This window comes from Neodiprion virginianus, chromosome 2, assembly GCF_021901495.1.
Source record: "Neodiprion virginianus isolate iyNeoVirg1 chromosome 2, iyNeoVirg1.1, whole genome shotgun sequence".
In the NCBI taxonomy this organism is placed as follows: domain Eukaryota; kingdom Metazoa; phylum Arthropoda; class Insecta; order Hymenoptera; family Diprionidae; genus Neodiprion; species Neodiprion virginianus.
In genome coordinates this window covers 2058765-2079390 of record NC_060878.1, presented here as the reverse complement: position 1 = coordinate 2079390, position 20626 = coordinate 2058765, and the positions used below count along the sequence as shown (strand labels likewise).

Genomic DNA, 20626 nt, shown 5'->3' with positions numbered 1-20626 from the left:
GACAAATTCATTAAAAAAATCTCGCGACTCATGCGATTCTTCAACGTGTGAATGTTTTCATGTAGGGTATGTAAAGACAAATCTTTGGAGCCTCAACCTTGAGGTGTTGAGATAGGGTTTCTTTCTCAATTTTTTCAATTTTTTGCATTTCTAGAATAAAACAATGATAAAGGCGATCAGAGTGGGAATAGTAAGATTAAAAAGTGATGTAACGATTGTGAAATTTCAGGGAGCATAAGCCACAGACGAAGAGGTCGGGAATCGAAGTGGAAGACGGAGGTACGGGAGCCGAGGAGGCTGTCTCTTTCATTGATCTCCCACCAAACAGTCTCGCAAAGTTGCCTGAGAAAGGAATTTTAAAGAAACACGGTGGTTATGGTATTGTAATGCCTGATAGTTGTATAAAAGAAAAGTGGGCCGATGTCGACTCACACGAATCGGATAACCAAGACGCGATAATGTCCCAGTCGGAAAATAACTTGGGTGGCTTGTTAGGTATAGGGGGTGGTGGAACGATATCGGAGGTTGAAAGGACACTAAAAAGCTTAAACGGTTACCACGAGGACATAATAGAGGCCCTGCGAAATGCCGCATCGCATCGGGGCCTCGCGACAACGCCGTCGGGGAGTTGCAGCCTCCTCAACGAGGACGCTGTCAGGAAGTCGTTGGCCGAGTGCGACTACGTCGATTCTTACAGCAAGCGCTCGGGCAGCCAGGAAAATATGTGCGAAAATATACGCGACGATCATTCGGAGAATCGCGACGACGAGGACGACGACGGTGCCGTTCCACCTTGCGGTACAATACGCATAAGGAACCTCGAGGACCTCATCAGACAGCTGGAGCACCATTCGATGCGCAACATGAGTCCGAGCGGTTCCGAGGACATTCGGATATCCGAGAGCGATCGTCAGTACAGGATAGACTCGTCCGTATGCAGCGAATCTTCTCAAGGGTAAGTTGTTGCTTTTTGTTTTTCAAATTTCCCGCTCTTGTGCAATATGGCTAGGCGACATGGCGCCGAGAACTATTTAACCTATCGACAATAGGTTTTAGGCCAACTATGTAATTAAAAAGTTAAGGACAGGTTCGTGCAAGCTGTAAGGCTTTGGTTTCCTTGCATGGAATTAGTACAGTGCAAAAAATTTGAAGAAAAAGGTACTTCAAAATTAAATATGGGACAGCACCGCATATATTTTACCGATACCGTTGTCAGCAATTTTTACTCGTGAATCTTCCCGTTTTGATCTGCACATCTGTACGGAGAATCACTTCCGATCATTTTCAAATAAACCTCTGAGCGTTTGTAGAATGATTAATTTTTACCCCCACCGCGATATCTCGGAAACCGATCAACGGATTTCCATTATCTTTGTCATAATCGACGTGGTTCTTCGCGGCTTATTGTTAGAATTTCGATTATTGAGAAAAGTGGGCTCGTTACTTTCAGTTGTTTTTTTTTTACCATCCTTTGTAATCAGTACAATGTCACGACCACGCTGGTATAACGAATTTTTCAATCCCCGCAGAAGTCGTCGGTGCAGTCGAGGACGCGACGACGATTCGAGATTCGTTTACGCCAGATATCGACAGCCGTCGTCAGGTCGCAGTCCTTACGGAACTCACCAACGTCCGCTCGGACATCAGATGCACGAAGAGGAAGGTATATACGAAACTGCGGACCCCGACAGGGGCTCGAACAACAGGGGTGAAACACCAGACAGCGAAAGGTATCACCGTAACCATAAAGCATGACGATTAGATTACGTCGAATCGCGAAAGCGGTGATTGTTTCGTTGGGTATGAATTTTAGCTTTACATTGCAGTCTCCACAGAAACAGTTTGAAACCCGATACCGATTAGAAAAAAAGGGAACGAGATGGTTCGATTCATGAATTCGATTATCATAAAAGGGCGCGCCCTGATCCAGTTTGCGAATTATAGTGCGGGCTTTAGCGATAGCGTTATAGATCCAACGGGCTCGTATAATGTTGTTATTTTCTAGTGATGCATTTATTCAAGCTCAACAACAATTAGCCCGGTGGACGAATGAGGATGGAGTTCAATATCGACCGCCGCAGCAGAGCCCACCCTTCCCAACGTCATCGACGGGAACAACGATTCATCAGCCGCACCTGAAACTGCTACTACAATTAAGAAAACAACAGGAACTACAGCGGCAGAAGCAGCAAGCCGGACTGGAGATGGAGAAAAAGAGAGAGGAAGGTCAGGAGGAAGAATTGGATATGGAGTATCAGGAAGAGCGAAAAGATATGGAGGATTCGGAACAACGACAGCAACAGGGAACGGAAAATCATCCGATAAAACATCGCGGCTATTATCCCTCCCCGCCCCATTCAGAAAACGGCCTTCACGACATGCACGTCGAAAAGGAGGCAATAAATGCTCAATCCCAACAACAAAACCCCCCCGAAATTCATCATGGAATCGATGTAAATCACATGCCTAATGTTAACAATTGCCCACTAGACGACGAGGAAGACGACGATGATAATTTTAGTCTAGATTGTAACATAAAGAACGATTCCCAGAAAGAATTATTAAATACCAACAACACTAGTAATAATGAAAATACTGCCCTACTGCCCCCTTCGCATTTTCCTGAGTACAAGCATTGATAATTATTAATCGATGACAGATAGTGTCCAAAACATAGTGGTGTGATTTAATCTTGAACTCGCATTTTATACTGAGAAATAGTGTACATAACGATAAACTATAATTGCAACAACAGGTATTAAATTATAATATAAAATTAAAATAATCTATATGAGGAAAAAAAACACGAATGTTTATTAATAAACATTAATAAAACACTTGTCAACTTTTCACCATTTCATCACCTGCTACATTGCATTACAATATTCATAGTATATATTTATGCTAATGCAAATTAGTTTAATTATTGCATATAAAACTCTCTCGCGCGCGTTTGAATAATTTAATTCAACGTTACGAATATAGCGATGTGTGATACGCCTAATAGAAGGCAACTGAACGGACACAAAAATCCGGTCGAAATGAAAAATTTTTTATCAATACTTCCTTCTTGACCGACTGAAATTTTCTCTGCTCCTGAGTAATCATTTTTTTTTTTGTGATCAACGTGGACATGATCTCAATTTTAGTTCTCGGAATAATGAATTGTCGACAAAAAATAGAGATAAGAAAAGACAAGGTGTTCGTCAGTCTCCCTCTCAATTCTACACGCGCGAATGATACAGCAAATCGACTAATTGTAAATTGGTGATACTCGACCGGCTAAAAGTGTACAATGGTACTTGTCTCATAAATATTTTCGTCCCAAATTCTTGTATTCTATAGTCAAGATCACCAAAAATCCAGGAACAAAAATCACTCACACAATATTACAGTAGTGAATTGATTCCGTTCGGATTCCGTCATGATTAAAAATAGAAAAGCAACCGACCAAGCATCGTAGAGGTATAAGAATAGATTAGGGGAGCTATACACTCTCGTGCAAGGGAAGTATCTCCGCATTGGAAAGAGAAAGAAGATGAAACGTGGGCTATCTTTCTCATGTCTGCTGGCGTATGCGCACTACGATCACAAACATCTGAGTCGGTGAGCGACAGCAGCAGGTTAGTTAGTACAACTTGTTTACATATAACAGTTCGGAAAGTTATGTTTCGAAAATAGTTTAGAATAATAAAATATCCACGCTTTTACAAATGGCTAGTAGTTTTAATTCAAAGTCAAATTTCCCCATCTTTGAAAGCGCGCGGCAGCGCACGCTTCATTAGAGAGAGAAGGGTAGACCGCTTTAATTTTCTCTCTCTTTCTAGTTGGGGAACACTTTTAGAGCCGCCTTCCCTCCTCTGTTCTTATACCTATATGCTGAGCATGCAAGTTGCGTCAATTTTACCGACAGATAGCGCTCCCTACCGAGGAAATAAGCAACTACTCGAAGCTGTTGCGGTGACGTATCATATTTTTTTATTATTTTTTTTCCCCCCGAAACGTGATAACTGCGCAGAAGGTACAAAACCGCAAATTGACGGGAGCAGCGACATCTTAGATTTGCAATCAGACGTGATGTCAGCTGTGAAGTAGCGATGGGTGTGTGTATACGTGATAGTCGATTGACTACGCGACCCCGTATCGTTCGTTAAATTAGATACGACGGCGACATACGTAAACAGATCGTATCGAATAAATAGTGAAAAATTATCGTGATTATTTTTTTCTCCTGCAAATCCACTCTCACCAAATGTCACATATTTTGTAAAACGAATAATATCGGAAAGGTGAAACTATTAAAAACAGAGAAGGAAACACTTCATTCATCAAAATGGTTCAACATTATCAATCTCCAGTACGAGTTTACAAACATCCTTTTGCACTTGTTATGCTGGTACGTATAAATCCATATTATAATATGAACCTTCAACCTGACATTGTAAAAATATTTACGACAATTCACAGTCTATTTAATTGACACAAGATATATATTTTTCTTTCTTCGTTTCTCTCATTTACACTGAATCTTTATGTCTTATTTCACCTTTCTCCTCCACTCCAAATTACATCCATTTCAGTCACTGTAAATTGGCCCATTAATTAGATTACCTTTAATCGCCTTGACAACTTACCACATATGCCCAGTATGTATGCATCATTTATATACATACATACAAGGATAAATAAAAGGAATGACTTTCAACTTATGTTCAACAAGCCTTGAAAGAGAGCCTCGAGAATTTATTTAATTGCCGGATGTAAACCCTACCATCTTACAATTTTTTTTTTATCTGTATAATAATCATAACGATAACAGTAATAATGATAACCATCAATGATGAGGAAATGTAATTATCCCATTATTCTCTTATTCAATCATAGTCTGATGTTCTATTGCCGCCGTCGGATTGCGTAACATGAATATGTGATAAAATAGAGAAATAAAAAAATAAACCGCTTGGCTGGCTGGTTAAAGTCTGGATGAAATTAGTATTGGTTTCAGTTTTTTGTTCTGCTTTTTTTATATCCTCTCTCCTGACCTTAATTTTTTTTTGCTTACTCCCCCCAAACTTGTTTACAATTGACAGTATGATAACGATATGATAATGATATGATAAATGGTTTAATTTACATACAAATGTATACAAAAAACTCCAAAACATGGATCAACTAGTAAATTCTGCAGGTCGCTATACAACGATCATTGACACAGGAAACCGTTAACGATGCCTAAAATTAATCGTACACACGAATATCGTTTGGACACTATACGCCCATTTGTATATGAAACACTGATATTCGAATATTCGTCTATTGCTATTCTACGAATGTTTTTTAAGGTCGGCGTACGGAGCTGGCTAACAGTAACCCAAATCCATAACTGGCGATCGTTTAGAATTCAAGAGAAATATCACGAGAACGTATGGCGGAGAATAACAATGAGTGGGTGATTTTTCAAATGCATTTTTGTTTGTTTCTCCTAGGCGTACGAAAGAAGATTTCCAACATGTCCTCAAATACCCGTTTTCGTTGGATGTGAGGTAACAATGGATGAAGAGAGCAATGGTGGGGCGATAAGGAAGACTGAACGACGTTGTAAACTGAATGTAGAGGCGCCTTATATTCTGAAAAAAGTAGGCCACCTTGTCTTTTACATTACTCTTTTATCAAATGTTTTTTCACTACCATTGTTCCTTCAATGAAAGTGGTTTCGTTCTATATATTCGGTCTTGCGAACTTTTTTTTCCTTCTCTTTTACAGATAATCGGCGTTGACTTTGTCTACTTTATCCAACGCAATGTTCTTGATAGACGCAACAGCATTTTGGAAATTGAAGCGTGTAACGAAAGCTTCTCCAACAGAGTAGGCGTTGTAGAAAAATGTAAATATTATGTGAGTATAAGTGATTTTCTTTAATGTAATCATCTTTAAAGAGAGATAAAAAAATGTTGAAGAAGTGGTAAAAAGGTGTATTTTTTTTCCCCAGTAATATAATAGCTAAATCAATTTTCAGATTCACCCAGAAAATCCAAATTGGACATGTTTTGAGCAAACGGCTAGTTTGGACATAAAAAATTTCTTTGGATTTGAAAACTCGATGGAAAAGTTAGCCATGAAACAATATGCCCAAAATATTGCCAAGGTAATAATCACTGGAATTTCATCCGCGCGAATTATACTATCTCTGAACATTATCAGACAAGAATAAGTAACAAGGATTTCTTGATCACATTTCAGGGAAAAGAAATAATTGAATATTTCGTAAACCAATTGAAAGAAGAAGGCATAACATACGTAGAACCCTGGACTGATCCTTCGCCACAGAAAGATATTGAAGTCAATGTTCCGTGAGTATTCTCCCCTCTGATTATACAGTTAAAATTAGACCAAGAATCCATATAGCTGATGCTTGAAAAGCATTTCAAGAACGTGTACAGCCAGCTTATAACTAGCCTAATGATAGCGATGCTGACTAACCACGTTAAAACCCACACGTTAAACACCAGTTTATTTACTCATGGTTAATAAAACGCATGTAAAACTTTTCAGCATCAAAGGCGAAGGAGAAGCTGTAGGTAATAAAGAACCCGATTCTGAGACGAAGCTTCCAAGCAGCCGAGGTGAGATACCGAGTTCCGAGAATTTAGCAAACGCGAAACGTTTTCTCACGATTGTTTGACAATATCCCATTTTTTCAGACATGCAACTTTCGTCGGATTACATTGCAAGATATCTAGGAAAACTAAATATGATGCAAGAGAGTAGATTGGTACAGTTGCGTCATAGTATAGAAGAATTACGCGGCAGTTCAGTTCCAGCAGATGCTACGCTGCTTAGATTTTTACGCGCTAGAGAATTTTCAGTCGAAAAAGCCAGAGAAATGCTAACGCAGTCGTTACACTGGAGAAAGAAGCATCAAGTTGATAAGCTTCTGGATGATTACGAAGCCCCGCAAGTTGTCAAAGATTACTTTCCCGGAGGTTGGCATCACTTTGACAAAGGTAAACAGATCTTGGAATGCAAACCACTATTACCTAATTGACATGATTGTCAGAAAGCGTCATTCGATTTAATTAAATTTCAGTTAGAGAATTAACTTGCAAATACAAAATTGTTGAATTGTATTGTATTCAATAATTTTTTTTATTTTTCATCACATATTTTTATTTGACAATTGACAGACGGCCGCCCGCTTTACGTTCTACGATTGGGTCAAATGGATGTTAAAGGGTTGCTGAAATCAATCGGGGAAGACGAAGTCTTGTTACTGGTGAGGATTTGTTTCCCCTTTCTTGAAGTTAATGCGAATTCAGTTGACGAAACGAAATTTAATTTTACATTAATATTATAACAGTGCAGAAGTTGGACATTACGAGGTGGAAATTTGAATGATAATAGATAATTGTAAACGCTAAGAGGGGACCCGCATCAATATCTAATAAGCGATAAACCATGATTACAGGCTTTGCACGTCTGCGAAGAGGGTCTGCAGCTAATGGATGAGGCGACAACAATTTGCGGCTATCCTGTGTCTCAGTGGACGCTACTTATAGATTTAGAAGGTCTAAACATGCGTCATTTGTGGAGACCTGGTATTAAGGTACGGTAGTTTTACTATTATACAAGGATGAGAAAAGAACCAAGAATGTGAAAGTACTCAAGTGTTTGATTCGTATGATGGTAAAAACAATTCTCTAGAAAAAGACACAACTCAGAAGATCAACAAGGAGTTACTTTTTATACTTTCAGGCATTGTTACGAATAATTGAAATCGTCGAGGCCAATTATCCCGAGACAATGGGTCGTGTATTGATTATACGAGCTCCTAGATGTTTCCCGATATTATGGACACTTATCAGCACCTTTATACGTAAGTTTGAATATTTTCTCGTAGCGAATTCTCTTATCAGTTTGTTTTTTTCTTTTCATTCTTTTTCTGTCAACTGACAAGCATCTAATTGTAATATTACTAAGGCAGGTGAATTTTGTTTCAGACGAAAATACGAGAAACAAGTTTGTATTTTCTTGTGGTACCGATTATCAAGAGCAGGGCGCTGGAGGTCTGACCGATTACATCGGTCAGGATGTGATACCAGATTTCTTAGGTGGTCCATCAGAGGTAACGCAATTTACGATTATTTATATATTAGATAATATTATTAAGAACTATCTGTTCCGTGATTGAAAAAGTTAATGTAATTGCTTTGAGAAAAACCCATCAATCAATAGTTGCCAGAAATAAAAAGTAGTAATGCATTGAATTGGGTGACAGGAAGGAGTTTGCGAGGTGTATGATATGGTACCGCGTCGCTTTTACATTATCGACGCAGAAGCCAGCAGTGTAAGACCAATTGATGAAATATATAATCTGTGTATTGTCGTTCACACGTCACAGATCATATCGCCGACACTCTTGGTTTAACGCCAAATTTAATGAATATTGTGTCTCAAGGTCCGAATGATACTGTCATAGATTACGATCAATTAATATCAGTTCAAACAACGTGCCAAGAATAACGCCGCTCACAATGCTGCAGCATAATCGTACCTTTTTTATCATGTGCTTTTACACCTTTTTTGTGTCCGTTAATACATTTGATTATATTCACCGACGTATTTTTTTTTTTTCTCTTGTTTTTGTCAACAAAATACGCAATTTAACATTTATAACTACGATTGAGATACTGAGCGTAAAGTAATGTTGAAAATAATTTAACCACACTACATGTTCATCATATGAATGTTCAATGCACCAAAGTTCTGAACACACAACAGAAACAAATTTTAGGAGAAAAATAACGAAAAAATTTATCCGATCTGTACCTGAAAGCTATCAGCTCCTGTAATATAATAAAAATTTCTCTCTGTCACGGAGTTTAAGCATCAAAATGCAGCTACTTGAAACTAAACATCTTTTTCCTGTTCATCAGACATTCATAGTAGACGGAGGTGTCGTGCCAAAGCAGTTGTATCGGCTAGATCTGGAGGTTGGTGCTTCAACGGAACACGAGCACAGCCTTTATCAATCTATAAGTCTCAGTCGGGGTCAAGTCCATAATGTCGTTATACATTGTAACGATCCAGGAGCCGTGCTGACGTGGGATTTTGACGTCATGAGACACAACGTGACATTTACCGTACTGCGTAAAACAAGAAACAGTATATGTGACGACGCGGGTGGTGAGTGTATTGTATACTCATTTTTTTTTCCTCCATCTTTTGCAATCCAAATTGCCTATCAATAATTTCAAATATTGAATAAACCATGCTTCATTTTTTAGGACCGAGTCGCTCGTCTTTCACTAACGGTGAACTAGACGCTGCCGCAACTAAAGAATGGAAGGAAGGAATTGATTGCGTAAAAGTTGAACCCAGTGTATTGTGTCATGACGGGGAAAGTATTCAGGTACGAATAGGATGAGATATTTCTTTTCGTCCCGTCATTCGATTTTTTAAATATGTAGCTAACGACGTTTTCACTACTTTTATACGCTGTAAAATTCTTCCTATATTTTTATTCCCTCCTCAAAACAGGGTACTCACATAATGCAAGTAGCAGGAAGTTATATCCTACAGTGGCAGTACCAAGAAGATCAAACCGAACGACTACCAGCAATTACATCTCACAAGGCCCAGCTTATGTATTTCCACGAAACTCTGCCGTCGGTTCAGTACAGGTAATAAAACTTGCTTCATCTCAAATTCAATACAAGAAAATGGAAACAAGTTTTTTACTTTTTCTTTCTGTTTATCCAGAAAACTGCGTTATTACGATACATGTACCAGATTTTAGCTTCGCAATTTTCATTTTTATTTATGTCTAAACAGAGGCTCGATGATGAGTTTGCAGTCAGCAATTAGCGGAAAATCCATCGCTAGTTCATCTTTGTCCAGATGAGAGACAATAATTGCTGAAGATTGTAGCCACGTACCACTTGACGATGACGCCTAAACAATCCGATGTAAACTACTTAATAGCTTAAAGTCGACTAGCAGAATTAATTGCTACGTGGATTCACCTTAGAACAATATATGAAAACAGTCAGGTCGCTGATTAAATTATAATTTTTTTTTTTTTTTTTTTTTTTTTGCAACAAATTTGAAGTTACGTACGATACATCAAGAATGAAGGATATTTCTAGTGAAAATACGATTTACAAATCTAGATCTATGAATAGTGTTTTGTAAACTTTTCTGTTATATATTTTTTTCTTTTCTTTTTTGTTTTTATCTTTAGGTATTACCTAATATTATCGGAGTGAAACAGTCTTTTCAAAGAAATTTTAGACTTGTTTGGCGTTAGATGTAATTAGACAGAGTGAAGTGCAGCTAGCTAAAAAAAAAAGAAAAAAAAACGAGTATAGTACCTACATTCAAATCTCTAATCATCAATTCGCAGAAATGTTTTATTTATGTTCGTTTTTCTCCCGTTTTGGAGATTTTAACGTTCAGGCAGAGTTATTAACGAATAGTGCAGAATCGTTCTGTTTACTGTGCAAAAGAGGAATAATAACTTGGTGATATGATGATATATCTAAATAAATATTTTAAATTCAGTAGTACGAAATTGGGGTCGTTGTAATAAAATTTACAAAAGATATATGTAACACACGACAAAATTTGGTCAAAAGTGAAAAAAAAATTATTTACACTTCCCCCACGCTGCGACTACAGTAATTTGTATGTAAATATACACAGACTTGCTATAATCAATTAATATTGAAGCAATATTATAGAATAAGTGATAAGAATACAGACCTACTTTTGAGCCAATAAATACTGGACTATAAGGAAAAACACACACATAATAATGTCCTATAAATGATACGGGTGAATTGATATAATTATTCGGTATCAAGCAATAATGGAGTAACGAGGATGAGATGGAAAAAAAAAAAAAAATACTAAAAATTGAAAAACCGTATCCAATAAATGTTTCACGTATGTCGATACCTCGCAATAGTAAAGATATGAACAAACTCAATGTACCAACATTTCACAAAAATGCAACACATGTACAAAGAGGCAGAAAACAAATAACCAAAAAACAAAAAAAAAAAAAAAGAACGAAAAACGATTTACAATATTGCCTAAATACAATGATCAAAATAATTATCGAATTTCATGTACAACATACATGCTATGAAACAATCAATTGAAAACTGATCACAATAATCGAAGATATGTTTAAAAAAAAAGATTATGTAGCTTAGGAATTGACACGAATTTTGTAATGCATAATTTCAGACTAAAGAATTAATTTCGAGAGAATAACTAATGTAAACGCGAATGAATTCTGTTTTGGAATAAATTTTGGTAGGAACCTATGGCCCTCCCGCCCCGTCCAGACGTTATGCTTACACGATGACATTGATGTCGATGTTATAATACGAAATAATAGCATTTCAATGTAGGAAAGTCCTGTAATTATAATTTTATCGTCTTTTATTAATTGTTGTAGAAACAATTACTAATGGTGCCGGTGTAGAAAAAACCCCGTCAAGTAAACATAAAAATGTATCGCTTGGCGTTAAAATATGTAGATTATTAAAATTAGTTCGCTTGTAAGATTATTTTTCTTCTTTTTTTTCTTCATCGCAATCGTTCAATAGCGTGAATTTTCTTTGTTCCTTTCTAATAAGTTAAATACTCTTAATATGAGGGATATTGAATTAAATTAACACTTGGCCAATTTCACGGTCAGTTTAGTAAGAACTAAATATAAATGTTAGGAACCTAAAAAATATTGGATTTTAGGATCTCATATTTGTCATTAGCGTAAAGTTTATATGTAAACAAGTACAGACGTAGGGTAATATTGCTTACGTCTTACTGTCCTAAGAAGTAAAATTCAATAGCTGCGATGATGTTTAAATCCAGAGAAAAGATTTCAAGTATTTGCTCTTTACGATTAATTAAATTTTTTGATAAGTATATCGTATGACCAATCGAATGGCTTTGTGTATTGCTAAGAATTAGCTTACGCGGCACCCATCGATCTTTAAGATGTAGAATAGTGAATTTGTGAATAGTAAAAAGAGCGATTAATACAATGATAATAACTGATGATCACGTCGGTTGTTAATCATAAATTACAGCTGAGAAGTACAATACTGAAAACTAACCATCTCATGCATGTTAGCGATGATAGATTAATTGATTAGTGTTTAAAATAAAGAAAAATATATATATAGGTATATATGTATACCAAAAAAGAGAAAAAAAAATAGTCGATCAAAGTTATAGCAAATTTTCAGTAGGTTATGAATTGCAAGTAGTTGGTCTATCATTCGTGGTTTATCATTGTAAAAACTTTGATTCTCTTCTCTAATAATTTTACTGACAATACCGTCTACTAGAAACTGACTTGATAAGAAATAACTAATGCAGCTCAACAGTATTGAATATTGGCCAAATAGGGTAATATTTTACCAAATAAGTTTGTGCCCAAGTTAAAGTGAATTGAATCAACGATATGAAATGAATTTCAACAGCTTTATTAGTAAACTTACATATTTCCCTAAGTATAAGGGCAGAAATAATCGGTATTGGTTTCAAATTTCCGATTGATATTTATCGAACAAAGATTAGAATAAAAGTGTTCATATTCTCAGTTAAATAGTCTGACGAATACAAATATAATACGACACATATGACTTACGACAATGTTAGTAAAACTGTTAGAAAATGTTTAATAATTGGTACAGGTAACTGAAATTGTTACTAAATAAACTATTGGATTGTAATAGTCATACGCTAAGTCAGACACTGTAGCAGAAGAGTAATGCAAGTGGAACCGCCTAGAGAATTGAAAATTTGAATATTTTATGCAGTCTTTTTAAACAGTTATGTATTTCTAAAAAACATGGCTTTTTGCAAATATAAGTACAGTCTTTTGGAAAAAACTCTTTGCAGAAGTTCTCTCATATATAATACTTGTGAAACGGTGAAAGACAAGTTTTTCTTTGGCAAAAATCGTGCCCTCAAAATTGCGTGCCAAAATGTAACATCTGTGTTAATAAAGATTGTTTGATCTGCGTGCATTATTCTTCTAACACTATTTCTCTAGATATGTGGTTTTAAACGTATTCAAAAACTTTAAAGTACGTTGTGTGCAAATATAACGTACAAGGACGAAAACAAATTGTAAAAAAAATTAGGAAAACATAATTCATTCGTAGAATAATGTTGATGACAAATGAATAGAGCTATATTTAAATAAAAATCAAGTATAACTTTTCACGATCAACTTTCATTTTCCAATTATCCCTTGTCTAAATCCAAATCTCTGCAGGGGATCGACGGACAGGAAATGTAATTAGGAATCGGTCCAATGATTTTGCCTATCGTTGCCTCGTCATAAATAAGAATAAAAACGAAATACAGATGTACGAATATAATTCAACCGTTTATTATAAAAACACAGAACGCAATGTTCCATCCTCATTCATTCTCATTTCACACATCATAACTTACAGATACCGAGATGTTATAGTCTATACTTATACACATAATTACATCTATCGTCGTTTAAATCCATACTTTTTCCTTTCGTAGAATAGATCCGTTTTCGAACTTCCCAGGTTTACAATTTTCGGGCACCCGTCTCTCTGTCGTAAATATTCAAAGAATTAGCATTTTCAGCGTCACCAATTTGAATCTATGATAACGATCTTACGTACATCTTTTTCTTGAATTGTACATTCTTTGCAGTAATATGCATCAGATACACCGGGGCCTCCGCAGATAACGCAACGGCCTTGGTAAGATCCGTAATTACATTCGTCACAAATTCGTACCAGTGTACAAGGTCTCACATACGAGTCGCAGATTACACATTTTCCATCACACTTTTCACATAATCGACCAATAGCTGGAGACGGAAAATTCAAATTGTTTGTAGAAAATTATTCACAGGTGAAGCCAGGTTGGCTAGGGTGATGTTAGGTTATGTCAACTTGTAGAATCGGCAGAATGAGCCATGAAGTAATATTTTCAAGGTCACAGTTTCGAAAACGATAATACCAGTAGCCATACGTGTTTCACGAGCTATTATTAGCAATGAAATAAGTCATAAAATCTCGAAACGAGCGGAGATAGTAATGATCAACATTGCGATCAAGTCTTACGCTATTTCTCAAACAACTTACCAACGCCCGGCTGTTTCCTACAAAATATCAAATCTGGATGATGCTTAGCCATGCTTTGGAATGATTAGCGTCCTTCGGATACCTCAGAATACTTAAAATTATTTCGTCAATATCGACTTGCAACTTTTTGAAAACGGCCGACCTTACCGAAAACGGATGTATCGGTATCAAATTAATTTTCAACATCGGTACCTTCACCCGCCACCAGAGGGTACATTTTCAAACGCAAATACAAGGAATTTGAAATTTAAACTTGCTATGATTATTGAAATGAAAGATTAAACGAAACATAGATGGAATTGAGACAAACGTTATATTCCCGTATTTCACACAAATAATCAAACTATCAGAGAGAGCGAGAGAGAGAGAGAACTGAAAGCACAAGTCTTCTATTGCGTTTTCTGCTCTCTCTCATTTAGACACATTCGGTAATCCACATCATGCGTTTCGAAATCAGCCCGCGGTGCTGTCAACTATCTTAAGTCGTTTTTCGCGTGGTTTTAGTCCTAGGGAGTTTTCAGCGCTGCCAGTTAGTTTTGGAACGCACTCATAAATTGTCAGAGACTATTGACTGAACCTGGACGGCTATGCTAACAAGATTTTGTGTACTTATGTGATTATGTGATAAAAGGCCTCCGCCGATAAAGAAGCTTCAGATCACTCCAATTCTACTTGCTGAGTATTGGTCACAAAAATTTATCCAAGGGTAACAGATTTAAATTCTTCAGTCAACGCAGACTCACTCACTCACCCCCTCGCACCCAAATTCAGAATATATTCGCTGATGGATCCGCATGTCCGCAGTGACCAGTGACAATCAGATTAGAGGGAATAATTCAGACAGCTGCAATCCTCGGATGCACGAATTTACCAATCCAAGTACCAGAATTAGCTTCCTCGTAGCGCGTTCGCTGACTGCAGTTTGGCATTATTTGGCATGTTAGAGCACAGTGCGAAGTGTCGGTCGTGTGCGTATTTTTGGACATCGCGCGTATTTACGCGTACGTATTATGTACGTGAGAAAAAAGTAGTAAGGCTTCAACTCGGAGGGAAGGAATAGGGTGATATTCGACCGTAGTAAATTTTGTATCATTTTTCATTCCTGCCCTCTTTATTGCGCGAACGATTTCGGGGTGAATGACGGGTCGCAAGTCCCGTAATGGATAATTCTAATTGGGATGCAGGTGAGTCTTTCAATTATCTCGTTATTTCTACCCCTTGATAATTTGTTCTGGTTTCACGACATTGGCTGAAAATGTGTTGAAAAATTGAATATTTTCACCACGGTATGCAATTTTCATGTAGAGAATCACCGAAAGTCAATGAAAAATATCTGCGCTACATTAGTCAGTTTTATTTGTTTATAGATTGTTAATTGAAATTCTCTCGTAAGTAATTGTCTCAATTGGGTAGGACTTTTCAAATCAATTCTATTGACATTTTAAACCGTTCGTTCTAAACTAAAAGTAAGCAAAGCCGTGAAATCTTGTTGATCTTTCAAGCTGGACAGATTCTCGAGTCCTTACATCAAACTTGTAAATAGACAATAACTATTTATAGAATAGTCTTGAAGCTCGGTTATACAGAGTTTTTATGCTTATCTCCTATTTCCATTTCTCTGTACAGGTACTCATGCTGTATGGTATTAAATTTTAGGTTTTTCATTTCATTTTCAGCCTTATCAAAGCTTCTCAATTCACTGGAAGATAATAAGACTGAACTCCCAAGTTGCAGCGAGGAGGAGCTTAATTTTCTCAGTGAAATATTAAAGTCGAAGGAGCTTAACGCGTTGGTTAACGTTCACAACAAGATCATAAATATCTCCAATGATGACAAATTCTTTCCTGTATTATCAAACTCCATGGACGTCAACATCGACGTTTTGGATGTACTTGTGCCAAAAACACGTGGATCCGCAGATTGCAAGCAACTGTTTCTTTTATTACAGAACCGTCATATACAGGTAAGAGAAGGAAATCAATGAAATTGAAAAATACAAGGAGAAATTTCAAATGAAAAATCTTTTCATTCTTCAATAATAATTTAATTTAGGGAGGAAAGAGATAGCCATTCAATTTCGATATATATCCTTCTTTTACAAATATCAAGTATCATGTTTGGAACAATTATACGAACTTCACGGATGAAACAAACTTATTCACGGCACTCATTTCGAACAAGCGACAAAAAGAAAAAAAGTTAAATCCATTAACACCCTTGGATTTTCAGGCTCTGCTATGCACTCACGACGCAGTTGCGAAAAAGGAATACTACCCAAAAATTCCTGAACTACCCCTGGAAGTCGACGAAGATGATGAAATCATAAAAATTGTGGAGCTTATCAAGTCCAACGAGCCCTTGGTACGTCTTACCGATCACATCAAATTTTCTAGGATTAATTTGGTTTTAAGAGACAGCATAGAGGGACAACAAGTTTACTAGAGTTACGGCGAAGCATTGGCTTTTTTCCCCTTCCCAAGATAAATAAGAATTATCGAAAGGCCAATTGTATTAACGAATTTCTTTTATCATTGACAAACTTGCTTTGAAGTGCGGTCCTGGTGTTGAACCAATTGTGGTAAGTTTCTCATCGGGCTTTGAAGATTGGTTACTTTCATTGGCAAAACGTGAAAGAAAAAAAAAAAAAAAAGCAAAGAACAATAATGATAATGAATCACATCCTTTCTCTCTATGCATTGAAATATGAATTAGCCAACTTTCCTATTTCCCTACTAAATTCGATTCCCGACCATTTTGGTGCCAAGTATCATTAGTTACCCCCAATAGTTATACCATAACCGAGCAAAGTTGAACACTGTAAAGATTGTTTTGAAAATATTGCACGGTCATTAAATACTCGCGCTTCAACCGATGAGTCAAGTTCTCTGATTCCGCTATGCTGTGCTATAAACTGCACTGTCGACAGAAATAGTAGCTGTCTACTACATAATGCTCTTGTTCCAGAGCAAATGATTGAGTTTCATGATTTGTTTTTTATTGTTTTTGTCTCTACACTTTCTGCTCAAATGCGATGCTTGAATATTAAGACAGAAAAGCATAATTGATCAAAAAAAACCATAACTACGGTAACCAAATTCAACTTCTGACGAAATAAACCTATATATCAGTTCCCATTTACTAACAGGGAGCAACGATAAAGACTTGCGAAGGAACCGACAAGATAGTCTTCGCGCGAATTCTACTAGGTGGCCCAGCAGACAGATCTGGGGCTATTCATGTCGGCGACGAGGTTCTTGAGGTGAACGGTATCAGCGTTGAAGGAAAGACACCGGCTTGTGTACTGAAAATTCTCGTAAGCAGATTTTTAACTCCATTGAAGATCGTTCTTTGGTGAAAAAGTGCATTATTCACCGTTTTGATATAATGTTTTAGGACGATTTTGAGGGCACAGTAACATTCAAGCTTATTCCAGCGAGTAGCAGGTGCGGCGTCAGAGAAAGCAAGGTAACATCGAGAAACCTTGTAAAATTATAATTACAATAGGTATGTTTGAAAAAAGGATGAAACTTCCTAACAACCACTTTCACAGGTTCGTGTTCGGGCACATTTTTCGTACACTGCCGCGGACGATCCTTACATACCTTGCAAAGAAGCAGGATTAGATTTTGTCAAAGGGGATATACTTCACATCGTAAGTCAGGATGATTCTCACTGGTTAGTATCGTTTCAAGTGGGGATAAAAACGCTGAACTAAACTTTATTCAGTAATTTCTTGTGAAATTAATATCAAGCGATCTTCCTAGTTTGACTTGAACGTCAAAACATTTTATTGTTTCAAAGGTGGCAGGCGCGACGTGAAGGCGATCGAAATATGAGAGCTGGCCTCATTCCTAGCCGAGCCCTTCAGGAGCGAAACATCGTCTTAGAGCGACAGCTCAAGGAAAAGAGCGATGAATCTGACCATATGAGTATGTAGTACACGTTGCTATTTCATTTTTAACTTTGTAGAGTATCACAGGTTTGATACAGTCAAAAACAAATCAATCCTCCTTATCTCCTGCCTCTCTAATTCGATCGATGAAACTTTGGGCTGCTTTTGTTGATAATTAACCGCCACGCACTCCTAACTATCGGTTAGGCCTGTGTTCTGTTCCAGTGGCTTTGCCTGCCCTGTGTCCCCGTCCCCAGACCTCTTCGCTCGTCTTGCCCACAAAGTGCAACTTGCAGGGTCCTAAGACTAAAAAAATCATGTATGACGTGGCAGAGAATGACGACTTTGACCGCGAGGAGATACCGACTTACGAGGAGGTTGCCAAACTCTATCCAAGGCCCGGATTCTACAGACCTGTCGTCCTTGTTGGACCTCCTGGGGTCGGCAGAAACGAGCTCAAACGGAGACTGGTCGCCACCAATCCAGAAAAATATAAGACTCCGATTCCGTGTGAGTTTTAAAATGAATACAAATTCTAATCCCGATATGGGAGAGCTCTCAGAGATTAGAAAAAAACTAAAATAACCAAGTCACTCGCTGTCCGACAATTTTTATAAATTTTCTTTTCTCCGTAAATTAGATACTTCAAGATCGCCAAAACCTGGGGAGGTGAACGGCAAAGACTACTTCTTTGTATCGCATGAAAACATGAAGGCAGACATAGACTCTGGGAAGTTTATAGAGTACGGTGAATACAAAGGAAATCTTTACGGCACAAGCCGGGAGAGTGTAGAGTCGCTAGTAAACGCCGGGTATGTCTGTGTGCTTAATCCGCACTATCAGGCTTTAAAGATGCTGCGAAACCCGCAGCTTAAACCGTTTGTCGTATACGTGAAACCGCCCAGATTTGAAATACTGAAGGAAACTAGAAACGAGGCAAGAGCGAGATCTACATTCGACGAGAAGAACTCTAGAGGTTTTACGGTAAGAATATTATATTTCACTTCGTCGCGTGTATCCCATTAAACTTGAAACTTCACTTTTTGAACTGACCTTTTATATCCTCTCAAAAAATTTCTTTCCAGGACGACGAGTTTCACGAGATGATACACAGCGGAGAGCGAATAGAATTCCATTACTCCCATCACTTTGACGAAACGATTATCAATGCCGATCTGTCGATGGCTTTTGAAGAGCTAGTCAGCGCCATTTCGAGACTGGAAACCGTACCCTTGTGGGTTCCAGCTTCCTGGGTTCAGTGAGAATTATTGCTCTCAATAGCCTATTCTGTGTAAATTCAAGAGCTTGACACTGAGGGATAGAATAAAAAGCTCACGGTGTAGTTAGAATTATTTAAAAGCACCAGAATTTGGTGATTATAAAAAAAAAATATCAGAATTGCTAGAATGGAGCAACAGAACGAATCAAACAACGCCCTACAGATCGTCTATAGAAGTTGGGAAGAATGGTTTTTGTCGGAAAACTTTTACCCTACCTTCGCCGCCTCCGAATGAACTTTGTCAATAAGTGAAAACGAGATATAGGGTTTTCTGAAAAAAATCACACTTTGTTTTCGCAAGAGAAACGAATGCTGGCGTTTAAGATTTTATTTTAAAATTTCTTATTATTTCAAGTAATGAGTAACTGTCTGTGTCGATCACCACTGATACGAAATGACGTGTTCAATCTTCTAAAGTAATAACTTAGATCGTTAATTGAATGAGAACTCAACGCCAACGCATGAAATAAAAAGAAAAATATTTGAAAAGTCAACAAAGTCTCGAGGATATATCTATCTAACATAATAGTGTTTCTGTTGAGCATACGGGCAGCATTTTTTACGATAACACTATAGCCGCCCGTATTATAGGTATCGAAATATAGATTTGTTAAAAACTGCTAGAACATTGCAATATTTTTAGAAGAAAAACAAAAAATTGAAAAGAGAAAAATTAGGAAAATTAAATAAAAAAGACATTGCAAAAGCAATGTTTAGCTATAAAACGAATTAAAAATGGTATTATAATATTAATAATGTAATTAATTTTTATTTATAATTGAATTATTATCATCATATAAATAATGATTAACCCAATTATTGTTAACTGTTGCCAAATAAATAGACAAAGAATAAAAGTAATAAAGTTATTATCCATATTGAAACAAAAGAATAAAAAATCAAAAACAGAAACCAATATTGTTGTATCCCAAGCGACTGTAAGTTATGTTATTCTACAGAATTTGTTATTAATGTATACTAATCAATATACGGTATCTGTTGAAATATTTAATTATAACTTCAACGATCTTATGTCCTTGTTTCTCGGATTTCTAAGGCCCGCCATTTCCCAACAATTTTATTTCACTGAGAATATTGGTGCTACTGTCCGAAAAAAAAGTCGAATTGCACACTAAAATCTCACAGTATAGATTTTTCTGAACATTATTACTCTTATAGTAAAATTTGTACCAAAACTATGTGGCCAAAACACGTGTATTATAAACGGGGAAATCCATCCTTTTACAGGGAGGATTTAGAATTGAGATAAAAATCTGAAAAAATTAGGGAACTGTTTTTGAA

At 36.9% G+C, this 20626-nt stretch overlaps 4 protein-coding genes and 1 long non-coding RNA gene across 25 annotated transcripts in view; 3 read left to right on the top strand and 2 right to left on the bottom strand.

The window, feature by feature from the left end:
* The window catches only part of LOC124298249 (disintegrin and metalloproteinase domain-containing protein 11), a 45809-nt gene extending 42969 nt beyond the window's left edge, over positions 1-2840 (top strand). For 12 of the 17 annotated variants that reach the window (XM_046750018.1, XM_046750016.1, XM_046750014.1 and 9 more), the window contains 3 exons: positions 230-955; positions 1530-1730; positions 2006-2840. In XM_046750018.1, coding sequence (XP_046605974.1) covers positions 230-955; positions 1530-1730; positions 2006-2639 — 1561 coding nt within the window. In that variant the 3' untranslated portion in view covers positions 2640-2840. The remainder of the gene's footprint in view (positions 1-229; positions 956-1529; positions 1731-2005) is intronic. The other 5 variants (XM_046750025.1, XM_046750027.1, XM_046750024.1 and 2 more) reach the window with 4 other exon arrangements.
* Positions 1-20626, bottom strand: part of LOC124298286 (uncharacterized) — a 72600-nt gene that overhangs the window by 50549 nt on the left and 1425 nt on the right. The window lies entirely within an intron of this gene.
* LOC124298260 (protein real-time) lies at positions 4041-11077 on the top strand. The gene is made up of 15 exons (XM_046750043.1): positions 4041-4396; positions 5487-5636; positions 5764-5895; positions 6017-6145; positions 6241-6350; positions 6553-6623; positions 6702-7004; positions 7185-7273; positions 7466-7603; positions 7753-7873; positions 7998-8122; positions 8934-9183; positions 9285-9409; positions 9538-9680; positions 9832-11077. The coding sequence occupies exons 1-15, from the start codon at positions 4334-4336 to the stop codon at positions 9899-9901; spliced, it is 2019 nt and encodes a 672-aa protein (XP_046605999.1). The 5' UTR covers positions 4041-4333; the 3' UTR covers positions 9902-11077.
* Positions 11631-14445, bottom strand: LOC124298282 (PHD finger-like domain-containing protein 5A). The gene is made up of 3 exons (XM_046750089.1): positions 14154-14445; positions 13686-13876; positions 11631-13613 (listed from the first exon to the last, which is right to left on the bottom strand). The coding sequence occupies exons 1-3, from the start codon at positions 14203-14205 to the stop codon at positions 13524-13526; spliced, it is 333 nt and encodes a 110-aa protein (XP_046606045.1). The 5' UTR covers positions 14206-14445; the 3' UTR covers positions 11631-13523.
* LOC124298262 (MAGUK p55 subfamily member 7-like) lies at positions 14845-20342 on the top strand. 5 transcript variants are annotated; one of them, XM_046750048.1, is made up of 11 exons: positions 14845-15337; positions 15830-16116; positions 16383-16514; positions 16705-16731; positions 17299-17466; positions 17547-17618; positions 17704-17828; positions 17955-18082; positions 18271-18555; positions 18686-19029; positions 19131-20342. In XM_046750048.1, the coding sequence occupies exons 1-11, from the start codon at positions 15313-15315 to the stop codon at positions 19305-19307; spliced, it is 1770 nt and encodes a 589-aa protein (XP_046606004.1). In that variant the 5' UTR covers positions 14845-15312; the 3' UTR covers positions 19308-20342. The 5 variants fall into 5 exon arrangements, with proteins under 5 accessions (XP_046606004.1, XP_046606006.1, XP_046606003.1 ...); XM_046750050.1 differs by having other exon boundaries at positions 14846-15337; positions 18379-18555; XM_046750047.1 differs by having other exon boundaries at positions 14846-15337; positions 18253-18555.